The following is a 12544-nucleotide window of genomic DNA, read 5'->3' as shown; positions in this document are numbered from 1 at the left end:
TAGAGGCATTGATTTAATCCATGGTAATTCTTATTGAGTATCTTTTGTTCCACATCACTGATATATTCCATTGTGAATCACCTCGTACAATTTTAAACAACAGCAGATTCTTACTCTCAGATGATATCCTTTCATTTTGCTTTTTTTTGTATTTTTATAATTATTCATTAATTCAAAAAACAATTCTGTATTAGGTACTGAGTGCTTTAAGTAAAAGACATAATCTTGATGTGAAAGGAATTTATTTTACAGACAAAGCAGGAGAGGAAGGAATAGACAATTACAATAAAGTTTTAAGTGCTCAAAAGAGGTATGATCCGCATGTTCCACTTTGGAGATTGGAGGGTAAGGGATCAAGAGGGAAGGCTTTCTGGAGGAAGTGATATATGAGCAGTTTTCAGAAAATGAGAAAAATAGGGTAGGGTGGTTCACTGCAGAGGGAGCTATCTGTACAAAGGTACAGAGGAGTCAGTGCAGGTGTGCTATTAAGGAAATAGAGTAAATAGGATTGAATGTGTAGGGGCAAGGGGAGAGAGGATGGGGTCAAGAATGAACTTAGTTCTGAGAAGCTACAGAGCTATTCATTGAAATAGGGAATGCGGGATCTGAAAAAGATGTGTCTGGCAGAGGATGATCCATTCATATTGAACATAGTAGATATAGAGACTTCTAGGTTTCTTAGATTATCTAAATCTTCATCCCATAGGCTTTTCAACTCCTTTTTTCTATACAATTCCTTTTTTCTTAAATGTGTGAATTATAATTTAAGCAAAGTAAACTGCTGTGTTTGATCAGTAAGGCCTTGGCTTCTACCATCCTTTACCAAGATAACTGAGAATGGAAAAATTCAATATTGATTAGCTCTTTTTTAACCAATATTTTATGTAACTTATTTTAATTTTTATTAGTACGTGTTTGCAGTACATAATGATTACATCTGTTGTGATACATGTGCATAAGAAATCTTAATTCTGTTTTCATTCCCTACTCCACGCCCTCCCTCCTTGCTGCTTTATCTCTTGATCCTCTTCCCATTTGCAAAAACTATTTTTTTCTCTTTTATCCCCTTTTCCTTTTCTCCCTCTCCCTTCCCTCTGCCTCTTGTTTCCCTTCCCATTTGAAAAAGATCTCCCTATTTCCTAATTACCTTTTCTTTTGCTCATTACTTATATTTTGGGGTTCTCATATAAGAGAAACCATGCTATATTTCAAGCTTGTTTGTCTGATCTCACTTAATAAAATCTACAGCTTTACCTCTGAGCTAAAGCCCGCTCAGTATTCCTTCTTAAAGTGTCCTTGATTAACTCCCCCCTCATTCCTCAACACACCTGTGCCCAGACACTCACTGTTCCTCTCAAATTCTCCACCTCTTTCCCCCAGCTTCCCCACTGTCTGCTGTTGAGTTTCCTCTTGTCTCTCTGAGATGATGGCAGCTATCTGTGAACTCCCTGCGCATAAGCCTATCTCTTTCTGTACTCACTCCCTTTCCTTTTCTCTGGCGGTGGAAGATTTCTCCAAGGCTTATGACTTCATTTGATCAAGGCACACCATTCCCTCTGGAGTAAAGCCCAAAGAGCTGTCTGTCTTCAGAAGGCCAATGAATTTTGCTCGGAGGAAATACACACCCCAGTTGCAAGCTGAAATAGTTCAGTCCTTCTACTACTTGTTTTCTTTGAGTATTTGGTTCTGTTCATCATGCTGCTTTTTTTCCCTTTAAATGTGTTCTCTTTTTTGGTTTTCAGAAACTGCTTTCTTCCTAGTTTTCCAGACTTTTCAGACAGTCCTTTGTTATTTCCTTTGTAGTTTTCATTTTCTCTTGCAAGTTGTTAAATTTTACTGCTTTCCAGCATGGGAACTTGGCCACATTGCATCTAGGTTTTCTTTCATGTTCCTATGTCATTTTTATGCCATCAAATCACCTGGGTCTCTCTTTGAACCTTCAGGTATAGACATACAATCTCTTCCCTGTCTTGCCTATAGTTATTTAAACTTGGTATCTCCTTGTTTTCTTAAATACACCGTGAACAACTTCCCTACCCTACTCTGAAAACTAATCTTTCTTATATATTGATGAATATGTCATATTAATGAATGTTATCCCATCTGCCCATATGATGAAGCCAGAAATCTGAGTGTATCTTTGCTTCATTTCCATAGCTAGATGGTAATATCTTACCAATTCTATCTCTGGACGTTCTGATTTTGTCTTCTTATTCTCAGTATTTCTGAGTTAGTTCATACATTTAACATTTCTCATTAAGATTATTATAATGGTTTCTAATTTTCTCTCAACCTCCAGCCTTGCAGTTCTCAGTCCATTTACTAGAGTGATGGTGCCCAAAGACATACATGATTTTAATCTCTCTGGCTTCAGATCTTTTGGAGCTGCCATATTTATGGCCATGTCACATGTTTTTGTAAGTTATATACTGCACACCCCCAAGGAGGTGTCATTTCCATAGGAGTAGTTAGTGGCATGTAAATTATTCTAAGGAAAAACTGCTTTTATATTTTGGCAGAAATGCATCATATGGCTTACTAAATATGCTTATTGCCTAAATTCCAAAATCAAACTCCAAATTTATTAGCAAGATATATCTAGCTCTCTAGATTTAAGTCTATGCCTAAATTTTCTTTTTTTTTTATTGGTACCGGGGACCGAACTTGGGTCCTTGCGCTTTTGAGGCAGGCGGCGGAACCACTGAGCTAAATCCCCGGCCTATGCCTAAATTTTCTATGGGTATCTTTGCTTTCTTCCAGCCCAACACACAACCCTCTATGTTTCAGCCTCAATAAATTCTACTTCTAAAAATGTATTATTATTATTATTATTATTATTATTATTATTCACTTTCTTACTTCTCTCTCTTAATCTCATCCTGCTAGATCTGGGATAGTTCGGCTAGTGCCTTCCTCACCCTGCCTTACCTGGAAAACATCTATTCAACTTCAAATATCCTTTACCTCTACTATTCACCTGCAGAAACCTTTTCTGGCAGAAAAGTTATTCTGTTGCTTGTTCCTTGACAAAATTATTTTTTTTCATACCTGAACAGTGCTACTATTTTCAGCTAAAATAACTTATTCCTCCATCTATTTATATCTTCCCTTGTCCCTCTATTGTATTAGTCCATTTTCTGTTACTATAAAAATATCAGAACTTCATGCTTTATAAAGAGGTTAATTTTATCTCAGAGATGTGATCTGAGGTTAAAAGTCCACATCTGATGGTGGCATTCTTAGAGTCCCAAGGCAGCGCAGTGTCTCACATGGCAAGAGACATGCATACAGGGAGTGCATTTGTATGTGTCTGTCTCTGATCTTTCTGTTCTTATAAAGCAAGCAGCATTCAATCATGGCTTTCCACTCCCATAAGTGTATCTAATCCTACTCATATCCTTAAAGTCTCCACCTCTACACACCATTCAGATTGTTTCCAATCTCTTAAAACCTCACAGTGAGGATTAAACTGCAGCTTGGGTTCCAGAGGGAATAAGCCATATTCAAACCATAACAGCCACTTAACAGGGCCTTTCCTAATTACCTCACTGCAAATGTGATGTAAAGATCACTGCTTTGTACCTTTCCCTTATAAATTTTTATAGCATTAGCTACACAAGCATTTTCTAGGAGTTCCTCATAACCCTAGTGTTCTCTAAGGTGTTTTTGTGAATGGGAAGAATAGTTAATTGAAGAGTAAATAATGAGCTGTTTGGGAACATTGAAAGATCTTTCCTCTTGGAAGTTCACTTTCCACATTTTTGTATATGCTTTTGCCTTTCACATCCAGTAATATGAAAAACAACTATAACAAACATCCTTTTAATTGCATAGCTCAACTGATAAAAAAGCTAAGGAAATACCCATGCATCAAAGATAAAGATAAAATGATAACTAGAGCTATTCTGAAGGATTCAGTGTTCAGGCAAAGAATGAGAGAGATGAACTTAGCTTTGCAGAAGGTGCAGGAGTTGAAAAACACTCCCTTTCAATGAAGTTCTTTCAAGTACTATTCATCCAGAAAAGAGTAGGTCAAGAAAAAAATCCACCAGAAAGGAAACATATCAAAAAGATAAGTTATAAAATTCATTTGGAACCAGAAGAGACCTAGAATAGCAAAAGCAATTCTAGGCAACAGAGACATGGCAGGGGGTATCACAATCTCCAACTTGAAACCATACTACAAAGCCACTGTAATAAAAACAGCATGGTACTGACAAAGAAACAGACCTGAGGATCAGTGAAATAGATTAGAAGATGCAGAAACAACTCCAGACATACTCAGCTTCCTCATCTTTGACAAAGGAGCCAACTATCCTCACTGGAGGAAAGATAGCCTCTTTAATAAATGGCGCTGGAAAAATTGGGTTTCAACTTGCCAAAGATTAAAACTAGACCTGTATCTCTCACATGCTCTAAACTAAAATCGAAATGGATTAAAGATCTAAATATTAAAATAGAAACGCTGAATTGTCTGGAACAGAGGTTAGGTAGAACTCTTGAAGACATTGGTATAGGAAAAGATTTTATGAACAAAACCTCAGTTGCCCGTGAACTAGCACAAGCAATCAACAAGTGTGATCTCTTCTTATTAAAAAGCTTCTGCACAGCAAGAGAAACCACCAACAGTGTGAAGAGACAACCCACAATGTGGGAAAAAATCTTCACCTGTTGTTCCTCAGACAAAGGTCTACTATCTGGAATATATAAAGAACTCAAAAAAGTCAGACCCCCCAAATATAAAGACTGATTAAAAAATGGGCATCTGAAATGAACAGACATTTCTCATACAAAGAAGTAAAAGCAGCAAATAAACATATGAAAAAATGTTCAACATCACTGGTCATTCAAGAGATGCAAATGAAAACAACACTGAGATTCCACCTCACTCCAGAAAGAATGGCTGCTATCAAGAAATCCACCAATAACAAATGCTGGCGGGGTTGTGGGGAGAAGGGAACCTTTCTTCATTGTTAGTGGGAGTGCAGACTGGTGCAACCACTGTGGAAATCAACATGGAAATACCTCAAAAAACTAGGATTAGAAGTCCTATTTGACCCAGCTATTCCCCTGCTGGATATCTTCCCAAAAGAATTAAAAGAATCATATCACAGTGATATATGCACACCTATGTTTGTAGCAGCACAGTTTGTAATAGCTAAAACTTGGAAACAGCCCAATTGCCCATCAACTGGAGACTGGATAAAGAAGTTGTATTTTTTTACAAAATGGAGTACTACTCAGCCATAAAGAACAAGAAACTATAGAGACATAGCTAAGTGGATGCACACTGATGCCATACTCTTAAGTGAAATAAATGGGACACACATGTGTAAATACCAAATAGTTTCTCTGGTATGAGAAACTAAATGTGTAAATAAGGATCAAAATGTGTAACTGATATTGTGAAATAAGAAGAAAAGGTCTAAAGGAGTAGGGGAAGTGGGAGAGGTAGGGGAAAGAAAAGAAGTGAAAAGAAAAAATACGAGAAAAGGAAAAAAAATGGAAACAAAGTCTTTGTAAATAGGGAAGGGGGGTGGAGGGGGTGAAGGGAAGGCAGGGGAATGGGGAAAAAATAAGACCCAAGATACATCATGTAAAGGTACAAGATCCCAATGATGAATGTAACTGTATTGTATACCTAAAATGTACCAATAAACTTAATGGAAAAAGAAGAAGATAAGTTATATTAGTAAACATCTCAACAGCAAAAATGGAAGCCAGGACCCAAGTTTAGAAATATTTAAAAATACTGAGAAAATAACCGTCAAACTGGTATTATAATCTGTCTAAACTATATCGTAGAATAATAAAATATATTTTAAAATACAAAATAAGCCAACAAACCAACAAAAAACAAAACTCAGAAAATCTGCCATCTTGATACCGTCCTTTAAGAAAAACTGCTAACAGATGAACTAACAAAGATGGAAAATATTCCACAAGAAATCTTTGTAACAAGATAAGGTAGATCAGAAAATCATAAACATTGATCAAGAGCATTGGTTGCACAAAGTAGCAAAAACAGTATCAAAAATGTTAATGCTATCAATGTATAATTGATAATGTGAAATAGGAAGAAAAGGTCTAAAGGAGTAGGGGAAGTGGAAGTGGTAGGGGAAAGGAAAGAAGGGAAAAGAAAAAATATGAGAAAAGGAAAAAATGGAAACAGTCTTTGTAAATAGGGAAGGATGGAGGGGGTGAAGGGAGGGCATGGGAATGGGGAAAAAATAAGAACCAAGAAACATCATGTAAAGGTACAAATTCCCAATGATGAATGTAATTATTGTATACCTAAAATGTACCAATAAACTTAATGAAAAAATGTTAATGCTAGCAAATTTGAAGACACTAAGTACAATAGTGTTGAAATACTGGATGGGAGTGGACTGTTTGGAGTTTAGTACTTAAAATCTTTGAATTTACTATAAAGATAGACTTATTAGATGGCTTTGATTTTGAAAAGATATGCATGTTAAAATTTTAAATATATCTTAAAAGGAATAAAAGTGATGAGTAGAAGGAGAAATAAAAGAAACATAGTCAATCCAAAAGAGGTCTAGGAAAGATGGAGAAATAATCCATATCTATCAGATTAATCAAGCCAATAAGGTTTACCAGAAATTATCAGACTCGATTTAAGAATATCTATGTGAAATCTGAAGAAGAGACACATAAAATATGAGACACAAAACGGAACAGAATGGAATAGGATGGAGGAAGAGGATGGAGAAAGATACAACCAAGAAACACTAACTAAAATAAAGGATATACCACGTAAACACAAAACAACACTAGAATAGTAACAATAATATCAGTTTAAATAGTAGAAACTATTGTTTTCTTCTTCGTTGTAGTAATAGAATCCCAATTTTACTGGCAGTCCAGCCAGAGACAGCATTCCTAACCACCCCTGGTGGTAGCTCTAAGTGTAGGTTTAGGACCAATGGAAGGTGAACAAAAGTGATGAGTACAGCTTCCTGACACACTCCTTAGAGGCAGAATTGCTTTGGTTTTCTTTCCCCTTGTCCAGTTGGTTGAAAAAGGCAACTGCAGCAGGAATCTTACGGGTTATGTTGAGTCTGACAATGCTAATCAGTCACAGAAGAGAGCTGTTTACCAAACCTGGGCCATACATTTACCTTGGAATTTATATGCTAGAGAAATAAACATTTCTTTAAACTACTGTACTCTGGTTTCTCTGTTACAGGATTTTAGTACATGCTTTATCTCATACTCTTTAGTATAAAAACAGTATTATTATGGCCACTTCAGCATAAATATAAATTCTGAACTTGTGAGCATCCAACAATATAACTTCAATATATGTAAAATAAAGATTGGAAATTACAAAGACTATATTCTTGTAGATCAAGACATAAATATAAAAGGCAATTTTTAAAATACTTCTAAAGGAACAATATTTTTATGATAGAGGTAGAAAGGTTTTTTTCCTAGATTAGGTGTAAGAAAGCACATACTTTAAAGAAGTTGATCATTTTGACTAGATGTACTAGAATTACATCTCGTTGATTTTTAAAAAAGAAATACTTCATGAAAAGATATTATTAAAAATTTTAAAAGGACAGTTTATAAGTCTCGGGTATGGTGGCACATGTCTGTAATCCCAGCAATTGCAAGGCTGAAGCAGGAGAATTGCTGTGAGTTTGAGGCCAGTCTGGACTACATAGTTAGTTCAAGCCCAGCCTGAATTACAAAGCAGTATCTTGTCTCAAAAAAAAAAATTATAGAAAGATGCATGGAGTATATAGAGCTGCCTGGATTAGTATTCAGATAATACAAATCTGTGAATTAGAAAGCAAAAGATAGCTCCAGACAAAAGGGCAGTAGACGTGAACAATTAGTTAACAGAAAAAGAAAAAGAACAGCCAAAGAGCAATTGAAGAGATGTTCAACCTTGCTAGAAACCAGGGCTATGCAGATTTATACTGCAATAAAATACCATCCTTATCCATAAAAGTTTTAAACATTAGAACAATAAAAATATTGAAATGTTAATGAGAATTTGCAATGGAACAATGATAGCTCTTACACAGTTTTGTTGGAGATATAAATTTGGTATGTACTAAAGATTTGTCTATGATACAACTCAGCATTTCTGTTTCTAGGTGTTTGAGAAATTCTTGCATATATAAGTGAAGAGACATAAAAGAGTATTCAAAGCAGCACTGATATAACAAACAGCAAAATATTAAGAAAATAATCTGAATGCCCATCAACAAGAAGAATGAGTAAACTGTATTATATTCATATAATGAATGAATGTCATGAAAATGAATGAACTAAATGGTCACATACCAGTAGAGAAGTCTTATGTAGGGTTTGATGAATAAAGGTTCAACCCCTAGTACCACAAAAAATGCAAATGACAGAAACAAAGTTCAGAACACACAAAATTTTAACAAACGCAAAACAATCCTACATATGGCATATAGACAGCACATAATGTGTTAAATGGTTAAGAGATTTTATTATTCACGCAGTAAGTGCTTCTTGTCCTACCCCTGTGCTGAGATGGCATTTGGGTTGTAGAGTAGCAGTAGGTTCTTTATTTTCTAGGAAGACTTCTTAGAAGTACTGACTGAGTGATGAAAAAATGGCAGAGTTATCTAAGCAGAATTCACATATTGAAATTAAAATACTCAAGTTATTATCTTGGCTCATAGAAAAGATGTTCTAATATTCACTTAGAACTGTTGATTTATTTAATATATAATTCTAATAAGCTCAGTTGGTTTCTTACATATGGTAGAGACTGCCAGAGACAGATACACAAGTAGTAATGAAAAGTAAGAAGCAGCTATGAGGTACAAGACAGGAAAATACATGAAGTGAATGCATAAGAATTAAAACCAAAATAAGTGTAAAGGCTAAATATAGCATAAAGCAATGAATTTTACATGCCCTGATTAATTCTAAATAGCAGTCTGTTCAAGACAGTAATTAATGATGAGCCCCTTAAGTCATCCAGATACTTATCTTTGGGCTAAAGTATTCTGGAAAATATATATTTGAAGTAGATATCACCAATTTTTAAAAATTAGTTGGATAATAAAAGGAAATATTTAATGCAAAATTAACCTCTTTGGAATGACACATTTCTAAATTATGCCAAGTGATGTTTTCTGTATTTCATATTCAATAGACATTCCTTGAGAGAATGCAATATGTTAGGCACAATTTTGGCACTCTCTACAAAGGCAATAACTAACACTTCCTGGTATACGGTATGTGTTAATAAATGTATGTACAGTTAGGCAAGAAAATAGTGCTACTTTGGCTATTTAATCTTTGCTTTACTTGCATCATTTTGAAAATTACTAAAATTAGAAATGGAGACAGCTAAACATGATTGTATTTGGAATTTCACTGGAGGAATACAATAGCAGTATATGCTTTTATGAATTTTCTAGAGGCTTTTTTACAATTTTACATATCAAAACACTTGAAAAGTATAGCCCTTTAACTTAATAATCCTAGTTTTTAAAAAGTAAAGAAAATGATGAAAAATAAAATCCTTTAAAAGGAAGCCTAGCTGGCATCATTGGTAATTGTGAAAACACTTTTAAGTGTACAATGATACAGAATTAATTACAATTTGAGAATACTTAATGATACGGGAAGACTTTCATGCTTTACATTGGTAAATTTTAAAAAATGGCAGGAGGAAAATATGCCAGTGTTGAGCAACTATTTTATGATGGTAGAATTACAGCTAATTTTCCTTTTCCTTTTTATTCTTTGCTCCATTTTCCAAATTTTCTATACCTTATTGGTCAGCTTTCCTGTTGCTGGGACAAAATACCTAAAACCAACAGCTAAAAGGAGAAGTTATACGTACCTCACAGTTTCAGAGGTTTCACTCCATCCATGGTTGACTGGCTTCCGGCCAGAACATCATGGAGGGAAGGCATGTCAGGAGGAAACTGCTCTAGTAATGGCACCCAGAAAGCAGAGAGGAGGGGAAGAAGCCTGAGAGGAAGGGACTAGGGAACAGATGTCCTCAGATTGTGCCTCCATGACCCAACCAGCCACACCCACTAATCTTCATTTATCTCCTAGGCATCTCGGCAGCCAATCAAATTGAAAATCAAAATTAATCATCACATACACTAACCATAAACTGCTATAACTGTAAAGAGCAACTGCTATTTGTAAGGTAGAACTGATTTTCCATTTCATAATAGATTTTTCTAGAAATATCTTGGAAGATCATCAGGGACTATTGTAGTTTTTTGTGGATATTGTCAATAACCAAGGCTTGAAATTTGTTTAAAGCCATAATAATATCACCAATTCATCATTTATGATCTTGTCATTCATTGAAAACAACATTTTGTGCAGGTTATCTATTAAATTGAAGAAACAAAATTTATAATGTTACTGAAGCCATATATAGAGCTCACAAAGATGACATGGATAAAGTTTATGCAAATGTTTAATATTCTGTTTTACTGTTATGAATTTGCAGTTCTTCAGTGGGTAGTGCACTTCCACGAAGGCGCTGCTGTGCATACATTACCATTGGAATGATAAGTATTTTCATTGGAGTTGGATTAACTGTGAGTACTACTTGATAGAATTCTTTTCTCTCAACTTTGTTAGCAGTAGTCAGTGGTGAGGCCTGGGATGACCTTCAGTGGCCCCTGAGAAGGCTATCTTTCTAGCCTCCCAAGCCTAGAAGCTTCTGAGAAATTATGGGCAATCAGAACCATAGATCTGTTTTTAATGGAGCTTACTCATCAAGGTAAAATGGTGTCTTTGAACCCATTTCAAAGCTCTAAATATGAAGAATTTACCATCCATTTAACAAAACCCCATTTGTTTTTAGTTAGTGGCAGAAACAACCTTGTATGGCCATGGAGTATTTTATCTTCAAAGCAACTCTCATTCAGCTATGGAAGCCTGAAAAAGCATTCTTCTTTTTACTCATGTAAAGCAGAAATCTTTTATCACTATGAAATTGGCTTATTTTTAGAGAAGACTGAATCTAAGGAATTGGCATGGGGATTATGCTAGAAGAAGGAACTGATGTGTTTTGCTGCCAACTTTTCTCCATGCTCTTGCTGTCAGTTAGTATACCTGGTCCCACATTATTAACAATGCCATACTGTGTCACACAATAGTAAGGAGTTACATGGATTAATACCTTTTTGAGAAAATGTATTTTATCATGCTTTTTCATTTACTTCATAAAATTTATAGTTAATATAAGTAGCAGTGTTATCCCTCAGTTACAGTCAATAGATATACCTACTCACATTTTATAGGGATTATGTGGCTTCAGTTTGGGGGTGTATTTAATACAAATCACATGTAAGCTGGCACAAGTTCTCTAACCAGATATTTTCTTAAAGTTTTTAATATTTTTTTAAATTCCTTTTTGTTTTAGGTTGGCACCCAAGATTTTGCAAGACAATTTCATGCAACCTACATTTCTTGGGCCATTGCTTATTTCTTAGGTTTGATCTGCCTTATCCGAGCTTGTTACTGGGGAGCCATAAGAGTCAGTTATCCAGAACACAGTTTTACATAAACTTGCTTACGATTCAGTGATTCAGGTGAGAGTGTCTAACAGTTCTTGATAAACTACTCTGGACATCTTTAAATCATTTATTCTAATGGATTCCATTCTAGCTTATGTATAATAGTTTCAAGACTTTGGGAATCTCTTTCAAATAAATGCTTATTGCACTACATTATATGCAAATAGTTTGTTTTGCTGCTGGATTTTCAAACACAGAAAGATAAAGCTGTGTTTTTATGTTCTTTTAAAGCAATTAAAGATATTTTTGGATTTGTCACCAAACCTTACATACTATATCACATTTGTTTTGTTTAAATCAGTTATTCCATTACTTGCTGATCTGTGAATGTTCCCAAAAAGTGTTTGAAATGTTCCACAATAGTTTCACATTTATACATATATTTTAATTACAGTATCAAAATTGCTTGCTTTATAATCTAAGCAATATTCATTTTTGCTTGAACTGCTTACAGTAAGTTTAACCGAAGATTATAGTGACCTTATTCAGGAAAAAAATTTGAGTGTACTTTCAAAAACTTGACATTCTTGTCAGAGAAACATTTCTAGATACTGTATGCTAGTTTTTTTTGTTGTTTGTAGAAAGATACAATATTTTGATAGTAATTTAAAATATGAGACTGAAAATATTTATTTGTCCACTGTTGGAGATGTTGGATAAATGTCTTTTCTCAATGATCACAGGAGTTTTTATCTTTCATTTTTGTCTTTTCATTGGCCAATTATAAGTAAATCTGGTCTGGATTTACAGAATTTAATATTAATCAGCTGTATGTATTCCTTTATAGATATCAGAGGAAGGATTTCACATAACATATTTTTACTTGCCCATTTAATCAAAGATATACTTACATTGAGTTATGCTCCTTTTCATTAGATCATGGTAAATTTTTCTTATTTGGATAATTATGTGCCACTTATATGTGCAGGAAGCCTATGACATTTTGCACTAGTTAAAATGTTAAGATTAGAGGTACT

The 12544-nt window shown here is 34.6% G+C and overlaps 1 protein-coding gene across 6 annotated transcripts in view; it reads left to right on the top strand.

Annotated features, from left to right (window-relative positions):
* The window catches only part of Pip4p2 (phosphatidylinositol-4,5-bisphosphate 4-phosphatase 2), a 53475-nt gene extending 41755 nt beyond the window's left edge, over positions 1–11720 (top strand). For all 6 annotated transcript variants that reach the window (XM_004841953.3, XM_021255955.2, XM_087190582.1 and 3 more), the window contains 2 exons: positions 10493–10583; positions 11414–11720. In XM_004841953.3, the coding sequence (XP_004842010.1) occupies positions 10493–10583; positions 11414–11557 (235 nt within the window). In that variant the 3' untranslated portion in view covers positions 11558–11720. The remainder of the gene's footprint in view (positions 1–10492; positions 10584–11413) is intronic.
* Positions 11721–12544: the final 824 nt, after the last annotated feature.

The sequence above is a fragment of the Heterocephalus glaber genome, unplaced genomic scaffold (assembly GCF_053883595.1).
Source record: "Heterocephalus glaber isolate CG9 unplaced genomic scaffold, H.glaber_assembly_v1.0 deba00001553, whole genome shotgun sequence".
Classification (NCBI taxonomy): Eukaryota; Metazoa; Chordata; class Mammalia; order Rodentia; family Bathyergidae; genus Heterocephalus; species Heterocephalus glaber.
This window is presented reverse-complemented; position numbering and strand designations above follow the sequence as displayed.